Source organism: Mauremys mutica, chromosome 16 (assembly GCF_020497125.1).
Source record: "Mauremys mutica isolate MM-2020 ecotype Southern chromosome 16, ASM2049712v1, whole genome shotgun sequence".
Classification (NCBI taxonomy): Eukaryota; Metazoa; Chordata; order Testudines; family Geoemydidae; genus Mauremys; species Mauremys mutica.
This window is the reverse complement of record NC_059087.1, coordinates 24,412,908-24,438,183: the sequence shown is the minus strand read 5'-3', so window position 1 is coordinate 24,438,183 and position 25,276 is coordinate 24,412,908. Positions and strand designations below refer to the sequence as shown.

Below are 25,276 nucleotides of genomic sequence, written 5' to 3'. Positions count from 1 at the left end.
AGATTCAGTGGTTGCCTCCTAAAAATCATTAAGCGCTATTAGAGTAAATTAACCTCCACTGTTCTCTGAGCGGCTTTTGGGAGCCCATCCCCATCTCTCTGCATCAGAGTGATGAGCCCCCAGTAGGATGCTGGAGAGATGGAGTGCTGTTAATATTGGTGCTTTCTTTCCTCTATTAATTTAGCTTAATAAACTCCTTGGCCTGCAGGGATTTGCCTCTTGCTAGTCACTGCAGTGGAGGGCTCGTGTCACACTAATTGTAAATTAAAGTAGCATGACCTAATGTCTCTGAGCACCAATAGGAAGTGGGAAAGCAGAGAGGTTAAGCAAACTGGAAACAGCATGCCAGGGGCTGATGGATGGTTACATTTCACACTTCTCTCCCCCACGTGGGTGCCATCAATCCCTCACGAGAAGGCACCGAGCTCACCTGGAATGTTTAATTACAAAAAGGAAAGATTTACGAAGAAGGAAGCAGCAATGCTGCTTATCCACAGCTGGCCTCCTAGCAGGTCTATGAGGCCGAGTTAATGCATTAGTCACTGGGGTGCCATTTACAATTACAGGGATAATCCACAAGGTGCAAGAACAGCAACCAAAGGGTTTCAAAGTTTCCCTTTTCTGCAGGGTAGAATAGGAAGCTTGTGAACAAAAGGACAGAGCTTCACTAGCTAGTTCCCAGGGAATGGGCCATCTGGGCCACAGTACAGTGCAGACCTGCAGTCCGGCCACCCCGGAGTGTACAGGGGCTGGGATTTGCTGTAGGGCTCCCTCTTACTTTTAAGATGTGACACAGTTTCCACACTTGAAATGGCATTTCGGCTTCTTCAAACTCCCTGCTTGCACTAGGCATGACGGTGGCTATTCGGCTGCTCACATTTGCGGGTTTGGTTGTTGGGTGGGGTTGCCAGAGGAGCTAATGTGGTTGGAAGCTCTTAAAAAAGGCGTGTGCGGACACCAGCCAGGGTTTAGTGCCAGGCCAGTAACGGGTTACAAACCTGCTTCAAAGATGTAAGGGCTGCTTGGGAGAGCTGCAGGTCAGTGTCCATCTCCAGCTGCGCTGTCCCATTTCAGGGTCTCTACAGATTATTAACGTCATCCGGGGGCAAAAGACGGGGTAAGTTAGGGCCTGGTATTGCTAATGTAAAAAATCCCAAGCAAAACAAGCTTTGCTGCTATCTAGACAGCACATACTTTTCTTCTTTAGCTTTGCAGCTCACCTGTAAGGAAACACCCCTCTGCAAAACAGCCTCAAACACAGCGCTGAAACCTCTGCACCTTTGGCCAAGGAGTTTTTATCACTGGTAGAACAAATGCTGCTCTCCAGCCTGGGAGAGCAATGGACTCTCCACACCCAGAGTCCGCTTAGCTTATTCCACTGACAAAGCTAGCCACGTGCAGGGTAGAAGTGCAACACGGAGTCCTGCGTCTGAGAATAGATATTACAAACGAACCAGGGGAGAAACAATAGTGACATTAAACACATGGTGCTGAGTCTGCAGAGAACCATCCCTATAGCTATGTACATACGTGGAGGGGGATGTGTCTGTACGTACCGGACATAAGGCAGAGAGAAGTCGTTTGCGAGCGATACTAACAAACAGAGACTGGACATTGCAGACCAGTAACCAGTCAGTTCTTAAAATAGCATCTAAATCACATTGTCCCCATGCCGGAAGGAGAGAGCATGAGGTCATTATGCATGCCCTGCCTCCCCACCCCTCGCTCATTGCATTTCACATCCACTCCACCACCGAGGATGCTGACACTTAAGAAGAATGCCCGGTCCCTGACTTGGCATGGTCCTGAGTACCAGCTGAATGGACCGGGGCCTGTTCTGGGCATGAAGAATGAACAAGAATCAGCGCGTGTGGATCTACCAATCCAGCATTCAAAACGGATTGGGATTGGGATTGGGATTAGCCCAAGCGCTAATCCCATTCAAAACGGCTCCTTCCCTTCTAAGTGACTAAAACTGCCATTAGGCACGGACTCACTGGAGACTGAGCACGGCTGGGTTCCCACTACAGGAGAAAAGGTTTCGCTCCCTAGACTCAGCAGTTCCAAGAAACATTCAATTCCTCTCCCCTTTCCATATTAATGAGCATTATAACGATGCAGAAGATGCCGCAACACTTTCATGCCACTTGGGGTACAGACAGCAGAGGAAGCCACGGGTAGGAGTTGCAGCTAATGGTGGGTTTGGGGAGTGGCTAACAGAGGAGCAGGGCAACCACAGCCACATCTCATTGGGATAGGTGGGACGCATCTGCTTTAAGTGCCTACAGCTCATTTGCTAAAGGCTGGGGCTGCGTTTTGGGGTCTCTGCTTCCCGCAGTCAGACTCACTTCAGCTGGAGTGTGTCCTGGGTAACCCCCGCCAGCCTGCCCCTTTTACACAATGCCCCCGCCCCCTTTGAATGCCCCTATCGCTGGTGTCTCCTTGTGCTGAGAGAGAGGGAATGGGCCCCCATTGAGACCAGTGCCAACAGCATGCTCCAGGGTGCGCTGGCAGGAGATAGTCAGAGGAGGTAGCTCTGCCCCATGGGCTGACACACCACCCCGAGTTTCAGTGAGCCCTCCAGTCAGAGTGCAAGGACTTTGATTCTGACTAGATGATACGGGATAGGAATATAACTTCCCAGCACAACAGCTCCCTCCCCTGGCAAACGATACCCAGCCTGCGGGGCAAAGGAAAAGACATCAAAATGCCTTAGCCCACCATGGATGATTCGCCATGACCCCAGGGCATTTCTTGCTGTGTGGCCTTTGCCAAACTCCTCTCCTACCCACAAGCTGCAAGTACCGTTAATTGCTCCGAGAGAGCATTGCAGACCACGCACTAGTGCATTGCACACGTTGGCTCTGCTGCATTAGCGGCGTAAGGAGTCAAAGGTCCCCGAGCTCTGGATTTTCCTGATATGAAATGTGATTAGATTGGGCGGAGGGGCAGGTAGCAAAGATTCTTTCCTTTCCTGAATGCTCCTGTGGTGGAACTGCAGACAGGGAAGACAAATAAAAACTCAGAAAAAGTCATGAAAGCTAAAGAAGAGACTCAACAGCTACTAATGCACAAAGAAAAACATTATCCCAATAACTCAAGTTAATACAGAAAAATACGCAACAAAAGCCACAGAGAAAGGAGAATAGCAAAAGATTCAAAGCCAATGCTTTAGAAAAGGCTGGAAAGAAGCAGAAAGAGCAGGTTTCTTAGTACAGAGAAAACAAAGAGCAATTATAGTTCTAATATAATTGTAAGAGTGGTTTTACTTACAATAGTTCTTTGATTGGAAGCTTATCTTTGGAGAGGGGTCACCTTTTAGTCATGTATTTGTACAGCACCTAGCACAGTGGGGCCCTGATCCATAACTGGAGTCCTAAGGTGCTACCATAATACAAATTAATAATAATACAACCACCCCAAAGGGGGATGTTTTCACGGTGTAAATGTCAGGCACTGTAACCTAGAACACCTGTAACGACAGGCTCAAATCTCCACGGGGCCAGCAGACTCAGCCCTTCCTCTGAGGTAGGCAAGTCCCACACTCTGGAATTCACTGTGGAAGCCTTTGGAATGAGACATGAAAAATGCAAGACCTGTCTGAGCGACATGGACCTTAAAGATACCACCTGGCAGTTAGAAGAAAGAAGAACAGGAGAACTTGTGGCACCTTAGAGACTAACAAATTTATTTCAGCATGAGCTTTCGTGAGCTACAGCTCATTTCTTCGGATGCATAGAATGGAACACCCAGACAGGAGATATTTATACAGACAGAGAACATGAAAAGGTGGAAGTATGCATACCAACCTGGCAGTTGTCATTGGAGCAGACCTGAAGGCAAAATTTCACACTCCCTTTTTCATTTTTTAGGCTGCTGTATCCCACAAGCCAGTGGTGGCTGGTATTCCAATGGTGCTTCATGCACATAGGGCCCAGATCCTGCATGGGCAGACCCCTGAGCCCCACTGATTTCCAAACGACTCGCTATGGGTATGAGGGTGAACCTACTGCAGGATCAGGGCCTCGGTGTCTAAAGGGCTTTGGAAGCCGTCCGGGTAAACGATGTCTCTGACTGTAAATGAACATCACTATAATCAGATGGGTACTGCTTCCAGGGATGCTGTCAGCTTCGAAATCACGGCTGAGATTTTCAAAGCTCCCCACAGGATCTGGACACCCTTTGAAAATCTCAGCCCATATTTTACAAGGCAAAGCTCCTGATCCATGATACTGGCACACGAGCTTATTTGTAAAACCTAATTTCCTTTCCCCTCTTTACGGATGTTGTTTACGCTTTGCTCTCTGCTCAGACTGGGCAGCTAATGCACAGTAGCCAGTTTCAATTTGTGTCTCTCTCACACTGGTCTGAGGCTGTAATGTTTGGGCTGAAAATATTGCAGGAGGAGGATGAAATCAAAACACCCATTATCTCCCTGTTCTCTAAACTTTATCTCCTGAAAATCTTTTTATTAATATTGGGGATAATTAAAAATAAGTGGAGGTGCAGGTTAGGTGCTTAAATGGGAGCTGAGTTCTTTGAAAAATCTGGCCCCAGTGATGAGTGCTGAGTACTTCAAAATCTGGCTTGAGGAAGGATTCATTTAAAAAGGCACACAGCCAAGTTGAAATCAAGTCATCGGCAATAAAAAGTGTTAAAAAGTAGTTTCAGGGACACAAGTCTGCCCAAGAGACCCCTGCCAATTTTTGTGGTTTTCCTATTTAAAAAAAAAAATTCTCTCCTCTACGGTCGTGTGTAAAACCCATGCAAAGCAGAGAAAAGTGACAGACTGCAGAGGGGAAACAAGCGACAGACTCCAGACTTGCCACTGCTGCAAACTGCACAAAGTAAACAAACTAAAGAGAGGGGGGGACATTCCCTCTAATCTTTGAGCTCCAGTGATCTTAGGTATTGGCAGAGTAAACAGAAAATTTTCAGAGAGCAGTGTGAGTTTTGACTGAAGAAAAGAGGAACAGAGCAGAAGATCAAACAACAACAAAGTGACATCCAAGAAGAAAAGGAAAGGAACGGAGCACCAGGAAAAGAGCACAATCTCCGTGTATGCCTTGGCATGCATACTGTACTGCAACATTTCATTAGAGAGATGCTCGCTCTACACTGCACATGCAGGGCATGAAACACTTCTCTTTGGCACTGACTGATGAGCGACAGTGCCACTTTTGGACTTAACGAGCTGTCGATCCTATTACTGTATCTGAGTATGTGTGCCCGACTTCGGTATCTACAAAGAACTATCAGATGTGGGTAGTGCACTCTGCTTCCATTCATTAGGGATACACAAGCTCTAATTCGGGAAAAGAAAGAACACTGCTTTGCCTTGAATTATATATTTATGCCATACCACACAAGCGCCTGCACAGCCATTACAGGTGGAAAGCAGAGGCAGGATGAGACCGACACATTTTGGAACCAGATCCAAAGAGCACCCAAGTTTGGGGGTGTCCAGTCCTGGAGCCCTGGTACTGGAGTGTATGCACACTGGACATGGGCCACACACGTGATGGCCCCTTCCTGGGATTTACCTTTATTGTTAAGAAACCACAAGTCCAGCCAAAGCCTTCTCCTGAGCTTGGCTCCTCCTGGGTTTTCCCTGCAGGTCCTCCTCTCCCTGTCCATAGTTCCTTCTTCATCAGAGAGGCTTTAACCCCTCATTCTCCTCAACCGGAGCTAACAGGACTCACCTGACCTGAGATCAGAGCGAGTCAGGGTAAAAGAAAGCTATCTGCATCCCCATGAAGAGTGGTAGAAACTTCCTGCCCTTTCAAGACCCAAGCCTGAGCTAAGAACATTGTAGGATTTAATTACAAACTCTCAGACTGGGCTAACAAGTGTATTTCCCACTCCTATGAGATCAGGATGCAGTACACACAGGGAGCCAGACTCCACTGCAGGCTTATTTACTGCCACGCATCACCATGACATCCAAGCGCCTTCCACATAAAATCACTGGCACTAGTGAAGTCCCTGGCAGATTTGGGGTCTCTGGATCTTCCCCGTTCCCTCTCAGACTGCAGGTTTCTATCACAAGGATCCTGCACTGGCAAAAGAAGGAATGATCCATTTCAAACAAAATCCAGGACACAGACCCGCAGGAAGCCGGACATTGTAACAAAGGTCACGCCAGCAACTCAACAGCAGAGCAGGGCAGAGCTAGGCTGGGGGACTGAAATCCTTCCTGATTCTAAACAGACTTTGAATCCGGTTCCAGCAGCCAGGGGGGTGAGTGGAATCCAGCACAGGGATTCTTCGGCAAGAGAGCACCCCCTGCTGGCTGCTGATCCACAGAGCTAAGGAGGTCGGAAAATTAAACAAAACTGAGCTTTTGAACGACGAGAAGTCCTTGTGGCACCTTAGAGAGACTAACACATTTGTTTGGGCATAAGCTTTCATGGGCTACAGTCCATTTCACTCCATGAATCTGATGAAAAATACAGTAAGCAGTATATATACGCAGCACGTGAAAAGATGGGAGTTGCCTTACCAAGTGGCAATTCTTCAACAAAAATACTTCAAAAACAGACTCCAATGAGAAACTGCAGAACTGGAATTAATTTGCAAACTGGACACCATCAAATTAGACCTGAATAAAGACTGGGAGTGGCTGGGTCACTACAAAAAGTAATTTTCCCTCTGCTGATACTCAGACCTTCTTGTGAACTGTTGGGAATGGCCGACATCCACCTTGATTGCATTGGCCTCGTTAGCACTACAAAAGTAAATTTCCCTCTCTTGATATTCACCCCTTCTTGTCAACTGTTGAGAATAGGCCACTTCCACCTTAACTGAATTGGCCTCGTTAGCACTGACCCCCCCCTCCCCCTCTTGGTAAGGCAACTCCCATCTTTTTATGTGCTGTATATATATTCTGCTTACTGTATTTTTCACTCCATGCATCTGATGAAGTGGGTTTTAGCCCACAAAAGCTTACGCCCAAATAAATGTAGAAGCAGCAAAGAATCCTGTGGCACCTTATAGACTAACAGACGTTTTGCAGCATGAGCTTTCGTGGGTGAATACCCACTTCTTCGGATGCAAGATGACTTGCATCCGAAGAAGTGGGTATTCACCCACGAAAGCTCATGCTGCAAAACGTCTGTTAGTCTATAAGGTGCCACAGGATTCTTTGCTGCTTCTACAGAACCAGACTAACACGGCTACCCCTCCGATACTTGACACCAAATAAATGTGTTAGTCTCTAAGGTGCCACAAGGACTCTTCGTTGTTTTTGCTGATGCAGACTAACACGGCTACCACTGAAACCTGAGCTCTTGAAGGAAGAACAACTGGAAGGCTATAAATAATCCCAAGTGCAGACACACGAATAGCTAGGGGGGGGTTACAATGGGGAACAACACAGTTTCCTCAGAAGTAAACAACAGCAACTCTCTCAGCAAAGGGAGCTACACCGCAGCGAAGGCATTTTGCTGCCTGTTTCCAAAGAGCCAGCAACCGCCAATGGCCAAGGAATGAGAGCAGCGAGTCACTCTGGTGAACTCTGTTGCTAGCTGAAGAATAATGAGCATGAAATGCCCCTTGCTAGAGCAAAGCCCAATTCTTCCCACATTCCTGCCTGGGTTTCATCTTAAAACTCTCAGCCAGCGAACGCCTTGAAAGATTCTTTGGCTGCTCAGAGGAACGAGCTACCTGTGAATGCCTGTGTTCCTCTCAGTAACCAAGAATGCCACAGGTATTCACTAGCTATGCTTGCAGACTGTCCATTGAAAGCTGCCAGGAGGATGTCACGGCAACGCGCTCCTGGTCTAACACTGCTTTTAATTATCAGATGAAGAGGAACCAGGAAACTGGTGTCTGCAAGAAGCCACTTTTCAGCATCTCTCGCCTATTGTCGTTTTCACTTAATTGTTTCCTGCCTCTGAAATCTTTCCAGCATCAGAGATTATCAGGCTGAAGAGGGCTTTGCAAACATCATCACGGAAGGAAGAGAAGTTTGGAAGGTTCTTTGCAGAAGCTTTTTTTTTAAAAAAACAAATAAATCCAAGTTTTAAACTTGTCCTGGAATAACGTTATTTCTCTCTCACACACACATTAATATCTAGCACTTGAAATAGGGCAAGTTCCAGGAACCCCATTTTACAGATGGAAAAATGGAGTCACGGGGATGTTAAGGGACTTGCCCGAAGTCACAGAAATGCACCCGCAGGGATGCACCGAGCTTTACAGACATCAAAGACCCCAGACCTAGCTCAGAAGGGGCGGGACAGAGGTCAGGTGATTTACTGCCACCTTTGCAGCCCTCCCAGCTCCTGGAGCTGACCGGGGATTGATCCAGTGCCAAGCATAAGCTAAAGAAGATAACAGTCCCTCTAACCCATGCTCAGCTCCCCCTTCCCCCAGAGCTGTGGCCAAATACCATAAGAAAGAAAGCCCATCCATGTCAGTCCTTGCATTGGCCTGAAAGACCATTAGGTCTGGCGGGTCTCTCCCCGCCATGCCCCCAGAGACTAGGCACACTGCCTCAGCAGTGACCTTTTCCAGCTTGGAAAGAACCCAAACCTGCCCCTCTAATAGCATTTCCACTGGTCAGAATTCAGCATCCCAATTAACTCATCGCCACTCCAGCTGCGACACACAGCCCAGGCCAACATTGCCTTTGTGCCTAAGGACCAGGTCAGGTTTAGCAGGCTGGGGCTTGGGATATCTGTAGCAAGAGAGGTCTTCGATTCAGTGCCAGACAGGTGGGCTGGGCTGGGCGCTGGATGGAATGTTCACGGCTACCACCAACGGCTCCGACAGAGAGCAATAGCAAGCACACCTTCAGCTTCCTTCACACCTTCCATCCACAGATCTCAAACATTCAGTTCCTCGACACTTCTGGGGGGTAGGCCTCTCCGCCATTTTACAGAGGGGGAAACTGAGGCACGGGGAGGTGGACTGACCCACCCAGGGCTACTCAGTGCCCGAACCAGGATCAGAACCCAGAATCCTGAGATACCAGCATTCTAGCTATTAAACCGCACTCACTCCGAACCACTCCCCAGGGGTGTACACTACTCAGCCCCATCAGAGGGCTCCCACCCCCAGCTCCCCACTCTGCTCAGCTTGGCCAGGCACTGCCCCCAAGCTCACTTACTTGGGCGTGTGCGCCTCGTCCACTCGATGGCCCAGCTGGAACTCGTGTGACTTGCTCCGGTGCAAGGCGGTGAAGCCAGGGATGAGGTGAATAAGTTTCCGGGACGACGGGGGCGGCGTCCCCGGAGGTTTCAGCTTGTTCCTCCGCCTCACTGGCGGCGTGCCGGGAGGAGTCATGGTGGTGACTATGTTAGGCGTCCGTGGGGGGGTGTGAACAGGGTGCCGTTGCCGGGGGGACGGCGGCAAGGAGCGGTGGCCGGCTTCCAGCGGGGGACATAGCCCGGGATAGCCCTCCACAGTCAGTCTCTCCACGTGGGCGTACGTGGGTCCGTGGGCCGAAGCCGGGTGGCAGTAGTGCTGCATGCACTTGGACTGCACTTTGGGGCTCTGGGACAGGTGGGTTCTGATCCACTGCATGGATTCGGCCTGGCACACAGGGGTGTTCTCCTTCCCTGTTTCTGGCGTCGGCCACTGGATGGTCCAGTCTTGCTTGGAAAGGCTGCCTCCTGAGGGAACAAACGAACAGCACCACGCAATTAGACACAGCTGGCGTTAAACACACGCTCCCAATCGCAGGCCTGATTGGCAGCCCCAACCCCAGCTGAAGTCAGCAAGAGCTGCCAGGGCTCGGAACCTCTGAAAATCAGGCCTCCTCAGGTAGGATCTTGGTCCTTATTTACAACAGCTGAACTGAGCCAGATGCATCACCTGCCTCTCACCCTGTGCCCCAGCTGCTTTCTACCAGGACATTGTGACTGATAACCCCAGAGGTCAGGGAACAAGCTTCTGCCAGATAACTGACTGGGCCCCACATCTTAACACCTTCAGAGTGGGGTGCAAAGACCTCTTCAGTCGGAAGAGAGACAGGTTCCCTCTTAACCCCTTTTGGGAAGGAGGCCGTGCATGAGATACTGGAGAGCCAACCTCCCAGGACATAGCTTCCTACCTACAGCCTGCCCAGGCAGTGCTGTCATGAGCCTTAGGTTAGCCTCCCGCTACTCTGCCTTTAAAGGGCACATTCCATCCCAAAGGACCCCGGGGGAAACACTAAAATGCAGCTGTCTCTGGGGTGGAAAACGAAGGGCAACTAGCACAGAACAGATTTTTTGGCAGGAGGCTGGCGGAAGGGTCCAACTTTGGCCAGAATCCTAGGAGAATGGGCCCTAGAAAATGAATTGCCGTGGCTCTCTCCTGCCCATCCCGCTCCCAGCCGTCAGTCCCTCTAAGTCAGGGTGCTTCAGTGGAGGCAGCCTGGGAAAAGCTTATCCAGCTGCTCTCTGGGCCCTAACACTATGTCTCCGTCTCCAGAGCTAACAATCCGGCACCTTTCGGCAGTGCTAAATGCACACGAAAACGTGTCCAATTGGTTCCCGAGGCAGCTTTGGGCCTGCACCCCGCTTCCGCGCAGAACAAGGGCCCGGAGTGCAGCCTTTGGGACACTCTGACAAGTTCAGCACTGAAGCCGAAAAGGCTCTGTGAGTCACCCACGTGCACAGCGGGGGCTGTTTTCACTTTAAGCCCTGGAGAGCCTGGTGCGACGCATGCACTTAATGACCAAAGCGCTGAACGACGATGACGGGATCACATCCTCCTCCCGAGTCCCGCCAGAGGATCCAACGCGGGCCTCTCTGGCAGGAATTCTGCTGCCTCAGCTCAGGACACTGGGGAAATGGGCATGGCACGTTCCAGGAGCTGACACCCTCCTGTCTGCACGAGCAGTCCTCAGCCAGAGAGAGAGAACGCTGGGCTACAGAGCAGACACGCGATAAGTGTGTTCTCCTTATGGAAACGTATGGATCACCGTAGCTCTGGAGGCCTCAGCCAAGATCAAGGCCTCTCTGTGCTGGGTGCCGTGAAACCACCGAGATCCCCTGCCTCAAAGTAGGCAGACGAGACAGACAAGGAGAGAGAAGAGGCAGAGAGGGGAAGTGACTTGTCCAGTCCTAGCAGATCAGTGCTATAGCCAGGAACTGACTTCAGTTCAACTCCCAGTTCAGAGCCTTCTCACTGTATCCCATAGACCCCCCTACACACCTCACCACCCCCACACGCTTATTCAGAGTAGCTATTCCCATAGACTGACAACAACTTACACAATTTCAGAACCCTACGGCTTTCCTTTCCACAATAGACAGGTTACCGCTCCATACGATTCACATCATGGGAGCACCTGGAAGCCCCAGTCGGGGATCAGAGCCCCATTGTGCTGGGTGCTGTCCACACACAAGGAAGAGACAGTCCCTGCCCCAAAGGGCTCCCAGTCTAAGCAGAGAGGACAGACAATGGTTGGGAGAAAGGGAGTATTTTCCCCATGTGTAAGATGCGGATCAGAGGCAGAAAGAGGATAAGTGACTTGACCAAGGTCACACACTGGGCTGTAGCAGAGCTGGGAATTGAATTCCATGACTTGGATATGAGAGAACAGCCGCAGAGAGTCACAGGGAGGGCTGAGGTGATGGCTCGGTACAAACACACACAAGAGTCACACAGCCTCAAAGAGTTCTCCCAGCTCTCTTGCTTTTAAGCCACGCTTGGCAGCTAAGATTTTTTTTCCCCTCCGTCTTGTCTAGCACCTCCTCCACCACGTCCCCCTCCACCCCGCTCACATGCATCCGGCCTTCCCTTCCCTCTGCTTCTGTGTCCGCTCACGCTCCAAGTGCTGCCCAGTGGATTCCACCTTCCTCAAGTGCCACCAGGACTCCAACTGTCTGACAAGCGCCAGCATCTCTTCCTCTCCCACCCAGCCAATTCTCACTTCCACATACACACAGACACACACTGCGCACTTCCAGTTCTGCAGTTTGGAGAGGTGGGGAATAAATAAAAGAAGCCACAAAGTGCCAACTAGCCCAGTGATGGGTCCACGCCCGGCTGCAGTGACGCTTTAGCAGTGTTTAAACGATGAACCAGATTCGAGCGCTCTTGTCCCAGTTCTTTTGATCCTCTCCTCTAATAAAACCTGAATCAAAATGGATTCTTTTCTTTTAAAAAGGGAGATTTTTTTCCTCCCTCCCCCGCTTCCTTTCGTTATTAATTGCCCATCCTTTTCGTAGGAATCATTTTATTTCAAGCGCTTGAGAAGAAAAGGAGGAATGGGCTCTGGAAATGAAAGATGTAGGATTTGATCAAAAAGAGCTTCGGGGGGGGGTCTTCTGAATTGTACTGCTAAGGAGGGGGGAGAAGTTCTTATCAAAGGGAGAGACGCGGGGGTCGGGAAAGTCTGTCTTCAGATTAAACTTGAGCAGGTGAGTGGAAGTAAGATTTTGAGAGGCTGGTGTGAACATCAGAGGAGGTTTGTAGTGCTCGAGTGTCCACTTACTATTTTACTATTCCTGGTTCAGAGGAGCTTTCGAAGAGTTCAGTGGCTTCTTTAGAGGAACATGTCTGTTACCACAAAAAAACCCACAGCCCCACACCACATTTTAACTCCAAGCATCTTTCTGCAGCTGTTGCAGAACACAGAGGGGACTCTTCATTGAGGCTGTTGGGCACAGACAAACCCTGCGGTTCTCTCTGGTTCCCAGGCTGGCTAACAAAGCTAGGGCCACCATGCTGACATACCAGCCCGCACCCAGCAATGGTGGAAGGGGCTGCTGCTGCCTTCGTGTTATTAACGAAACCCATGGGATCGAGAACAAAGAGAAGTGTTAAAATCTCATTTCCTTTTCACTCTTCACTCTCCATCTAGCCTGCAGGCCAGGCAACGGGCTCCTTCCTTGTGGCTGGAGAAAAAAATCTTCACGCACCCCTATGCACCAGCTCTGCAGCATTGCCGTGGCAAACGCTCTGCGGCAGATCCAGCGGTCCCACATCTCTCCTTCCCAGCACGGCCCATCAGCCTGAGCTCTGGGAGCTTGTACGAGAAGAGTTCTGCAGAGCGCAGGGTCCCCATGCACCTCCTCTGCCCTGCACACAGCACATGCTCACCGTGACGCGCTCCTCAGGGGACCTGAAATGGGCTGATCCAAAAGCCCGTTGACATCCATGGGAGTTCTTTCCACTGGCTTCAACAGGCTTTGGATCAGAGCCGGATTCCCAGGGCTATTTCTGAATGAGGAAGGGGTAAAGAGCAGGCAGGTCACGGAGAATAGCCAAGACCTGAAGATAGGACACACCAGCTCCAAACAACAATCAGATTCTTCAGGTGACAAATCGCTCACTCAGTGCGTTATAACTTGACGGAAAGGAGCCTGTTCAGGCCCAGAAATACATGCCTCAGCAGTGACATTCGCAGCCCTCCTGGGGAGCAGCCCCATGGACATGTTGTGACGAAGTGGGGGGGTTTCTTGGGGTTTTCTGTGTTTTCCAGTGGTTTGCATGCACAGGGGGTGGGACTCGGTGTCCCCGGGTGTTACTGGTTTAACGAGGGGAGGGGAGAGGGAGTTTGTTGTTACAGAGGACTGGAGAGGGACTCGGGACCCCAGCTCAGGAGACACAGCCGGTTCTGGCCAGTGGGACGACAAAGGGCTGCAGAGAGAGGACCCCGGTGACCTGACCAGCCGGTTCCAGCCAGAGGAGAGCTGGGAGGAGAGGAGACCCAGGCCTTCCTGTTTACGACCCTGTTTACCTGGAGAGAAGCCAATGGACAGAGGCGGGGCTTGAGGCCGGGATATCGGAGGCCCAGCTGGGAAGCAGGGGGGCTCTGGGCTGGAGAGGGGGAGCAGGCAGAGCCCCCCTGGATGCAGGGAGACTGGGATGTGCTGGGCTGAGGGAGGCCAGGCCTGAGGCCCTGAGAGTTTCCTGTGCTGTGTTCAACTCTCAATAAACCCTCCTGTGTTACGCTGGCTGAGAGTCACTCCGGGCTAGAGAACAGGGTTGTATCAACCCCTTCAGGGGTGAAGAGGCCCAGGGGGTCCAGAGCGCGTGGACTCCCTGAGGGGGCCCACGGCGAGAGACAGACGTGCTAAGGCTCAGAGAGGTGCAGCTCCAGGAGGTGGAGGGGCCTGACCCCGAGAGAGAGTGGACCCCCGAGAAGGGCTGTCTCACTGAAAGGGGCACCCCCCACGGACCGCACGGGGCCAAGAGTGGGCACGATCTGTGAGTCCGTGACACATGTCTGGTATGACTGGGAAGATTTCCAAATGAGAAGCACGGGGGTGGGGGGGGGGATAGTACCCAGAATGGGATGCGGCGCATTAACTGGTGGCCAACGCAGGAGAGGAACTGAAGGCAAAGGACGGAAGATGGGAAGAAAGTTGTGTCAGTAAACAGAGCAGGAGAAGATGAAATGAGGAAGAGAACGGGCCAGTAAAGCAGCACATGCAGGAGTGAAGCCGAGGATAAAGATTCCCCCAAGCCAAGCTATACTTTGCAGGTTCTACGTGAGCTGAGATTAAAGAGCCAGACCTTCAGCTGATGGAGATGGACATCGTTCCACTGAGCCTGTCTGCATTCCCGCCAGCTGAAGGCACAGCTCAGAGATTTCAGTTCTAAGGACAGGTCAGCAGAGTGCAAAGCCCCCTCCCAATGCAGGGCTCTTCCCTAGGGCCTCATCTAGTCTAATTTAAAATGTCTCGAGCAATGGGGCTTCCGCCACTTCCCTTGGGGGGCTATAGCACAGCCTAATGCAGCAGATCAATTACTCAGCTATTGCAGTGATGAGCACGGTAGCAAGGATTCGATTCGATTCAGTTCTTCAATGTTTTTCTCCTCAAATGGCAAGTCTCTATGAGAGAACTCCAGGATGGCAGCGTGAAGGCTGCACTGGGGCCCTCCATGGGAGCTGGCAGAAACCCTTCCCCATCCCTCCAGGCTGCGCAGCCAGAGGAGAGCCACGCCACAGCTACCACTGACCTCTCAGAGCTGGAACAGCCTGCACCATCCAGTGTGGTCCCGCTTCGTGGGGGAGAACTGGCCAATGGACCCACTAGCCCGTTCCTCTCCCAACCCAATCCCCTCGTGCCCATGGAGCACCAGCAAAGCTAAGCTCCACAGAATGCAGAAGACAAGGACCTCGGGGCGGGGTCCCTGCATTTTGCCTCTTATCAACAGTGGAGCCACACCCATGGTGGGCTCAGGGCCCTCAAGGGACATGGGGTGGGTGGGAGGGTTTGGCCCCAAGAAACTTGACCTTGCTGAAAAATGGATGCGGCGAAAAGCAGCTGTGATCGGTATGAGTCTACAGAACAGCCACTGCTCCTCCTTGTGTAAAATGTTCTACAAATTGGCTAATACAAAAGGCATAATAAAGATCAACAATCAGCAAAAGCAGCAAAGAGCCCTGTGGCACCTTATAGACTAACAGACATATTGGAGCATGAGCTTTCGTGGGTGAATCCCCACTTCGCCGGATGCCTGCAGTCGCTGATACGCAGTAAAGGTCCCCAGCCAAACATCTTAGGCCTTATCTACCTACAAAAGTGCTTTAACTACATTGGTACAGCTAGACCACTACAACCCTCCTAGTGTAGATGGAATGATACCCGGCGAAAGGTGCTTAGGCCAGTATAGCTTGCTCCCATTCCCAGTTATACCAGGATAAGGTACAGTCTACACTACAGAGTCTGTACCAGCATAGCTATGTTGCTGTAGCTATACTGGCACAGCGCTGTAGTGTAGACACAGCCTACACCCATAAAAGAGGTTTCTCCATCAGTGTAGGAACACCATCTCGCCAAGCAATGGTAGCTATGTCGACACAGGTATGTTTCTGTTGACGTAGTTGTATCTATACTGGGAGTTAGGTCAATGTAGCTATGTCAGTCAGGGTAGGGTGTGGATTTTTCACACGTGACCAACACAGCTGTATCAACCTAACTTTTTACGTGTCAACCAGACCTAAGTCACTTTTATACAGGTGTAACCACATCCATGCTAGACATAACCATCAGTTAAAATAATCACCCCTTCCCTGGCAGTTACACTGGTACAAAACACACATAACCCAGTCTGTAAAGTGCTTTGAAAAGCATAAGTGAATGAAGACTCAAAACACCCCTGAGAGGCAGGGAAACGTTATCACCCAGCCTGTTAGAGAGGAAGGGCTCACCTGGGGTCCCTAGCCCTTAGACACCATCCTGGTGGCACTTAGGGGACGTAAAGGAGCTGTAAGGGCCTGGAGGAAAACTAAACAATACCTGGGAGCCCTGACTCGCAAGCCTCTGCCCTCACTGCGGCTTCCTAGTTTGCAAGGTAACAACACTATCCTGGACCTGGGCTAATGACACACCGAGGGAGTTGTCCCAGGTGTTTGCATCGCTGAATACAGGAACCAAAGAATCTTGGGTTCTTATAACTATTCTGCACTAAAACTATGCGGCAAGAACATCGGGTTTGTAAAGAGAAGGCCTCACAGGGCAGGGATTGCCAAAGATAATGTCGTACATGTAAACTTCACTCCAGCCCTTGGTGGAATTCACCCCGGGAGAGAGTCATCAGTGCAGTGCCACCATCCCACATCAACCCGATTTTTAGGGCTGCAGTGGCCGTGAAGTGCTGCCTTGGCCTCCGGCTGGCCCTCTGCAGGGGGTGACTGTCACCATGTCTGAGGCAGTGCAAATGAGGTCCCTGCTTCAGTGCAGCCCACAGACTGTTTGCAAGAACAGCAACAACGTAAATCCGAAGTGCCCTGAAGTCAAAGGGCTTACTCCAAACGGGTGGACCATTGTAACAGACAGAGGTGGCTCCAGGCCCCAGCATGCCAAGCGCGTGCTTGGGGTGGCATGCCGCGGGGGGCGCTCTGCCGGTCGCCGGGAGGGCGGCAGGCAGGCAGCCTTCGGCGGCATGCCTGCGGAGGGTCCGCTGGTCCCGCGGCTTCGGTGGAGCTGCGGGACCAGTAGACCCTCCGCAGGCACGCCTGCGGGAGATCCACCGGAGCCGCGGGACCGGCAACCAGCAGAGCGCCCCCCGTGGCATGCCGCCGTGCTTGGGGCGGCGAAATGTCTAGAGCCGCCCTTGGTAACAGCGCAGAAGCTAGCCCTCAGAAGGGATGGCGGAGGCATTCATTTAACAATGAGATTAGAAATCTTTTAGCACAAAATATATATTTAAGAATAACTGGATTTAAAAGTGTAATTCATTTGCAAAAAGAAGCTCAAGCGTTTTATGTTTGTGCCTGGCAGATTACATGCACCCTGCCTCTATTGTAGGCTCCAGCAAGTTCTTTAAAATGAAGCACCATGCCCCTGGGGTGGGCTCTGCTCCTCTCTCTTGTGCTACCAGCTCACAGACAGTGAGCCAGCTAGTCCCAAGGCTGAGCACCTTTCATTCTCAAGTCCTGCTTTGCAGGCAGCTGAGAACAGAAGCAGGGAGAGGAAAGTAGAGAGCACAGGGGACATTGCAGAGAGGAGTTGCCCCGTGGCTTAGAGGCAGGAGTTTTTGCAGGTATGTGGATATGAAGCTCTCAGAGTAGCAGCCTGTAGGAGGCACAGGGATCTGAACTGTGCCACTGTGCAGCCATTATGTAAATCCTTGTGCTCCGGCCAGCTATTAACATCCCTTAGCCCATCAGAGCACATGGATTTGCATGTTGCAAGGTGACTGAGAAAACCACACAACTTTATGTAACTCAGAACACACCGGCCAATAAGTGTGCAAAGCTCTGCATAACTGGCAGGCAGCCATGCAGTTGTGGGAAAGGAATAGTCCATCGGCACACCAGAGCGCTCTCTAGCTAGGACAATTCCTTCTCTAGATAAACAGCAATAATCATTAGACAATTAATGATGACCAACACTTCCTAAACATCACAGTAGACTGGCCATAGGGAATCTAGCACAGCGAGACCACAACAGGTGTGTCGGCCTAAGACATTGACAAGTAAAGGCTCCAATATTTCATTGCCAAAAGCAGCGGAAAGACGCTATGCTGCAGCTTGTCCCAAGCATCTCAGCTCTGTCCTCTCCTCTCATTTCCCATCCGCGGTCAGCCACTATTCATTCTGATGGCTGACGATGTCATAACGAGATTGCTGCACTCCAGCGTAAAAATAACTGGGTATTTCAATGGTGGGTGCGTCATGCCTAAAAATAACCCGGTAAAGCTTGGGGAATGTATTTTAAACACACACAACTGCCTGCGTGCATGTACAGGGCACTTCTCTTTGATCAGATTTGGTTAAACGGGGAATGCATTTTAGAGCAGGAAAATACTATTTCCACAAACTATTAAATTCAAGACAATTTTATTCCATCAATCGTGGGCTTTCTTGGACATTATTACTGCTCTAAGGGAAGTGGATCTGGCTGGGAAGAGGGCAGGAGGAAACACAAGATAGGGGAACAGAGACACAATATCAAATCCCAGTCCTGCAACTGGATTGGCATACGCAGGCCCTGCTCCCACATGGGTTACCAGATATATTATGGTGATAGCCTTGTAATCAAATGCAGAACCAGTCAATAAGCTCCATTTATTGCCCCTTCACCTGCACTCTGCCCATTAATCTGACACTCCAAAGAGCTGAGTAGCTCCAAATAGCCACCACTTTTCATTTTAAAAGACCTGCCAGAAATATTCCCCACCACCACCACCCCAGATGACTCAAGCTTGAGACCCAGGCCAAGCTACACATTCAGTCATGCACCATTCCTGGGTTAATGGTTAGAGCCCTGCAAATCCACGGATATCCGCTTTGTATCAATTTTGCAGAGTGCAGAGCGGATGCGGATACAAATTTTGTATCCGCGCAGGGCTCTATTAATGGTCTGATCTTTCCAAACCCCTTAGGGTCAAGAGCTTTGGGGGAGATCCACAGCTTCCAATAGGGTGCTCAGCATTTGCTTCCAACCCTGGAAGGTCCTGAGGGAAAACACCCTAAAATCACAGCAGAAGAGCTATTTGGAATCGTTTTTAAGGTTTCTAAAATGTATCGTTTGTTGTTTTCCCCTCTTTCAACATACTGTAAACCTGGACTGATGGTACCTATGGCAACCTGGCTTTTCAGACAGAGGGATAATAAAAAAAAAAATACCAGTAACCTTTTTATTTATAACTACAGAACTCAAAGGAAAAAAGTACTAGCAATACTGTAGCACGTACTATACAAATGCCAGCATATGTTCTGTGCGTGCCACATATTTCACTTCGGCAATACAGGCTAATAAAACCATTAGACCAGTCCATCAGGTATTCACTCATCCTCCCTCCCACTCATCATCAATTCTACTCGAATGCTTCTTCACCCCACCAAGAGGAAGACCAGATACTTGGAAGTGTGCGTGACACAAGTGGCACTATCTTTGGAAGATCTTATTGTATCAAGTTAATGTATCATTGTGGCTCAGGGACTGTATGCAATTCCAGGGGGGAGCATGACCACAGCCCTCCAGGAATTAATAATAGTAGGAGACGATTAGGCCAATTCACTCAGGCTGTAACGCCTTCAGAGAGGTACCACCACTTGGTGAGGTTCACAAATACTGGTTCAAAGTGGATCCTTCACAAATGAATAGACAAATTAATAGACAAAGAAGGGACTTTTGGATAAACAGCCTGAGCTTAAACTGACTCAGGGACTTCGTTCCGATCCAGCAAATGGACAGGACCCTCGGGCCCCCGATCCTCCCTGGGAAGGGTTGCAAGGACTCTGCCCTACTGAGGCCCAATAAGAATGATGGGTGACTCTGCTAAGCTTCTAGCATATGTATAGGAACTTGGATTGTTCTTTAGGTTTTCGTTGTAATGCTTTCACCTCATGTCAGGGCTCATAACATGGTCTGTTTCATCTAGTGGTTGGAGCCAGGAGAAGAGTCAGAGTCAAGGTCACGTCTTGGTTGCTTATTTAATTAAAATGTTCACGCTAATTAAGGAAGTTCCTAGGAAATCTTTGCTTTCCCACCAATCTATCAACAAGGCTACCCCTTGTTTTTTCTGACCTTATTGAAAAGCACATTTCTGTTGGGTTTCACACAATCTTTTTCTCAAAACCCTACGAAAACTACTCTATTGCTTTTAAATACAAAACCTAAATAGTGGTGCTAACCGTCTGTGTCCCTTTAAATATCCCCAAATATCCCCTGCAGTGAGCCACATCCCCGAAGTGTGTGTGTTATAGTCTCATCTGGATACTTAGGGAGTCAGTCATGTGCATGAAACCGACCCATCTTAATGAAGAGGTATTAGTCATTATGTAAGTGACAAATGGAAGCCATCTATCTCGCCATTCAACTGATCTGGAGAGGGAATGGATTTTGGCGTGGGGGGGGCAATCTTCGTTATTTCAGAGCTGGTGGATTTGTCTGATAATTGCACTGGTGAGCCAGACTTGATGAATTGCCTGTGCAATTATTACAGTAGGTTTCCCTTGTTTAGATGCCGAATATTAAGATTGTTTTTAAGAGAAACGATTTCTAGTGTGCGGCAATTTTAGCCGAATTACCCTCCTCCCCCTCCCAGCTAAACAATGAAGGGCGTTAAGTAAGCGCAAATGCCTGTCATGGTGATTTATTGGTGGGGGCACAGAACGAGAGTGGGAAGAATGCAGCTTTCGCTCCATTAACAAACCCGCAGAGTGACTGGGACAGCAGGGGCCTTTGCCCAACACCGTGAGCGCAAAAAGCCCCTCACAGGAGGAAGGGGCGGGAGAGACTGACTCCCCCAAGTTGGGGCTGACAGGCATCCTCTTGCCTCACACCACAGCTTCAGAGATACCTATCACAAGGAGCGGCCTTTGAGGCCTCATCTGCCAGAGAGCCACTGACACATGTCTTGAGGAAATGGCTGCGTGGCGACATGGCTGACCTTTTCTCCCCGACACAGCGCTTTGAAGCCTTAGATCTCTGCATAAAGAGGATGCAAAATAGATGCTCTCTCTTTCTCATTCGTCATTTATTAAGCAGTGTGGCTTCCCAGAACGACTTGGGTGACAGCTGCCCTGTCTCTGGGCTAAGTTGTCCATCGTTCGCGCACTCACTCGCTCAGATTTAATTAGAGGAGAAGCCCCTTATGAACCATTCCATTAAAAAAAACTAATTGGAGAAACAGACGAGAATTTGCCTGTCCTCGGTGAAGTACCTGCACTTAAAACAAAAAGGCCAGGAGGCAGCAAAGTTCCATAGAAAAGCTCTTTTTCCTTTTTAAACGAAGGGTTTTTGGGGTCTGTCTCTGAGCCAACCCACAGCAATGATGGCAGTGGGGGCTTTGCTATTGACTTCATGGAGTGCAGGATCAGGGCCCATGATAAAAGGATACATAAGGGGATAGGCCAAAATCTAAGCAGAGTGTACTGTCATTTCCATGGAAGGGAATCTTCAGCGGGTCATCATCTGCCTGCTAGTCTACTCGCAACTCTACTTGATTCAATCCCACCTCGCTCAAGTTTAGAGAGTCTGTTCAAAGGACCCAGAAGCAGTTTGTGCCGTAAAAGGGCCGACTTTCCTAACTCAGCCTCCAAAACCGTACCTCCACAGCCAGGCATTTCTGCGGGTGCAGACGTGTTCAGACTTCCAGCTCCCCAAGGCAGATGTGGAGCACACAGAACTTGTGAGCACAGGCTCAAGGCCTGCCTGAAAACTTGACTCCGTTATCTATATATTTTTAACCTCACCATTTTTTTGTGATCGTTCCAATTTCCTCTTAAGAGGCTTATTTTTTTCTTCTTCTTACTGAGTTTATCCTCTTCCACTGGGTAAATATGGATTTCGGCTAAGGCTTTTTGGCTTAAGATTTGACCTCGGTATCTCTTTGTGGTTCTCCCATCTCTTTTATTCACATCCCATTCCCAGTCCCAATTTTCTTCTCATCACCTCCACTACCTCCAAATGCGCACACACACATGCACACACTTCTTAAAGAGCCAGGACTGACTGACAAATATACGACGACAGATCGTTTTTCCCCTTAGATAATAAGCTCCACTCACAATTCACTAGTCACACACCATTAATTCTGAAATCCACAGCGCCTCTACTGGGATCTCATTTAATATTAAATATTAAATTAATCCTGTTTGAGTCCAAAATCAGTACTTTATCTGCCACTAAAATATTGCTTCCAAGTCTAAGGGTTCATAGCCATGATGGAGAAGAATCTGTTACACTCACGTTAACCCAATAAGCAGGTTTTTAATAACCTGTGCACACTACATTTCACGTACTAACAAGCTTTAGCTTGTAAGCTATTCAGGGCAGGAACTGCATTCGGAAACTGTTCTTTACAAGCGTGTTGTCAGCATTTAACAACACTGCACCATAGAGAGCAGTAGGTCTATGCAGCTAAACCTCCAAAGTTAGAAACTTGGCCCAGGTCAGAGCCCATGTCAACTGCACAGTCAAGTGCCCTGTCCCCAACCCGGTCCACTAAGACACAACTGCCCTCTGGTTGGCTCCAGGCAAGGTTATCAAATCCGACTCCATGCACTTCCATAGAGCCTCCTATGACCTTTCATGGTGCATAACCTTGATTTGCTTAAACAGGTCCTTGGAGGGTACGAGACCCACTCCATCCCTCCACCCTAATCTAACTCCCTTGGACACTGGGTAGCTGCTGAATATTGAAAATCATTCTTGTAGAGCTTCATTATACATGCAATAACGAGCTGCTTTCTCTTCCCCCCGCACCATTTCCCCTGGGAAATTAGATGGCTCTAATTAAGGACTCAAATAGAGATGGATGGAAGAGGTTAACTTTGTACCTCATTCCAACTTTATTAATATAAATCTTGGCTTCTAAAGATTGACTCTGCTATTGTACCTGTGACTAAAACACACAATGTTTTAAAGAGGCAGTAACCCATTTATAAATTATATGGTAGGACCTCAAGTACAGCTTTTTTGTTTAAGATTCAAGGCATATGTAAAATATATACCTGAAAATGCACCAGAGGGTATATTTTAATTCATTCCAGTGAGTTCAGGAAATCCAGCATAACACAGACCTGAGGTTTATTTTCACATCTCGCCAAAATATATTTTAAAATATAGAACATGTTTTAACCTAAGAATGAACAAATCGATCTTCTGAATATTTGTCAGCTGGAAAGTAGCAATCAGAAAATACAGTGTCCAAATGACTCTGCTGCAATGGTCAAACGTTCTTGACCACTAGATTGGATGGGGCAGTCCTTAGATGCAGTGGAGATGGGCAAAGGGAGTTGTTCTATTAGCCTTCCAAGTCTCCATACACCATCTGCTTCCTTTCTCCTCTGTCCCCTTTCACCATATTTCACTGCCGGAGACCGTAACACCCATCTACATCACAGGCACAACTTATCAGCGGGCCCAGGTACAGACAGGTCCCAGTTAGCATTGATGCCGCTTTAGCCATGTTCTGTAGCAAGACTAGAGGCTTGGACATGTCCAGGTGTAGCAACCAGGCCCCCTGACTCGATTGCACTTGGAGCGTAGATAGGCCCTACTCTGGCTATCGAAACACAGCGATGCCGAGTCGTAGCCCAGCAGAGTTCTGTCACGATCCAACCACATCCATGCCAGGGAGCGAAGCCATGTTAGATCTGGGGCCGGGAGAGTTTTACGGAGTCTAAGCATTTGTGAACAGCTCCAGCCATTTGTTCACAAAGCTACTATCAGCTTGGCAGCCTTATGTTCCTGTAATTTTAACTTTAAACAAATATTTTGAAAAGTGAGAGCCTGTGATCTGTACTAGGGACTGAAGAGCCAATCCTTCCCCTCCCCCACTAAAATTAGGCCAGCCCTACTGTGTGTCAATCACGCAGAGGAAGTCTGGTGGCTAAAGCAACTACGTTCGTTTCAATTCCCAGCTCTGCCACAAGGTCCCTGTGAGACTTTGGGCACATCACTTCATCTTCCTATGCCACAGCTCCGCCATCTGTAATGTGGGGATAATACTTCCCTTCCCTCGTTGCGTGTCTGTTTAGACTTGTATGGTGTTCAGAGCAGGGGCAGTCTTGCTTTGTACATGTACAGCACCTAGCGCCATGGGGCCCCGTTTCCAGTTAGCTGCTACCATAATACAGCAGACCAGCTGCTACCACAATATAAATAACCACGTGTGTTTCCTCATTAGACTCTCTGCTCTATTTTTTCCCCACTTTTACCCACCACCGGATTCTCTTCTGCTCCCCCTAAGGGAGATATAAACACAGGAGCTTTTTCAGTTGGAATCAAACTTTCAGGCCACCAAAGTCTGCGTAACTTCAATCCTAGACTGACCAAATCTCATTGCCTCTCCACAGCCTCAGATGTGAATAAACCAAGCTTCGGCCAGAGCAGACAAAGCCTTAGCTCTCCCAGGCTTTTTGATTTTGAATATGCAATATCTCTGGCCGCTTTGCTCCGCCCTCTGGACAAGCAGCTGCTCAGCAGCCAGTGGTTTCAAGCACCCTTTCATCAGCAGACAGCAGCCAAAGATGAGGGTGTTTGTTTAGAGTTTCTCAATTCCTACTGTGTGTCCCCCAATGTCTGCTGTCTGCTCTGCTCTCTGGGCTGAGCAAACAGCAGGGAAGGGCAACTCGGATCCAAACACTCCCCCTTCCCCAAACAATGCAGTAAGTGAGACCAAACTATTAGAAATGCAAAAGTGCGCTGGCCGGTGTGAACCTTCCACCCTTTGCATATTCAGCATGTGCCAATCAAGAGGCATGGGAGCCCCTGCAAAACCCAACGCTGTGGCCTGCAGAATAATATTGCTTTGTACCTGACATCAGTGGAGGGGAAACATTGTCGTCCACCAAGGTCTGAGCCTCAGGAAAGAAAAAAATAACCACAAAGATTAAAGGATAGTCACTTCCCAGCACTCGTAGAGGAACTCTGGCTGGCAGGTATGTCCTCCAGATCCCAGGACTCTGCTTCTCATATCAGAGTGCAGATTACAAAGGGGAGACCACCACAGAGCTACAGAGTCCCTCGGGCCACAGGACGTCTTACAGGGAAAGTGTTCAAGCTACGCTGTGCTTTGCCTGGCTAGGAGGGATTCTAGGATGAGGGGCTTGCAGTCATGGAGCCTCAGGCTGTGATCTGCTCACATGTCCTACTAAGCCAAGTCAGGTCTGGTCAGTGCTGAGATGGGAGACAGCCCAGGAGCATTCAGAGTACATTGGTTATAGCCCACGAAAGCTTATGCCCAAATAAATGTTAGTCTCTAAGGTGCCAGGAGAACTCCTCAGTGTTATTGGTGATTCAGTAGGTGGCGCTATTCCATCTGAGTCAATACTGGTAGGAGCCCACATTAAAATTAAAAACAACAGAGAGAGGGGAATTATCCAGATCAGTGGTTTTTAACCTGTGGTCCGTGGACCCCTGGGGGTGCG

At 49.4% G+C, this 25,276-nt stretch overlaps 1 protein-coding gene across 5 annotated transcripts in view; it reads right to left on the bottom strand.

Moving 5' to 3' along the window:
- KSR2 (kinase suppressor of ras 2) overlaps positions 1-25,276 on the bottom strand; it is a 302,208-nt gene that overhangs the window by 200,037 nt on the left and 76,895 nt on the right. For all 5 annotated transcript variants that reach the window (XM_044989586.1, XM_044989581.1, XM_044989583.1 and 2 more), the window contains one exon: positions 9,113-9,617. In XM_044989586.1, coding sequence (XP_044845521.1) covers positions 9,113-9,617 — 505 coding nt within the window. The remainder of the gene's footprint in view (positions 1-9,112; positions 9,618-25,276) is intronic.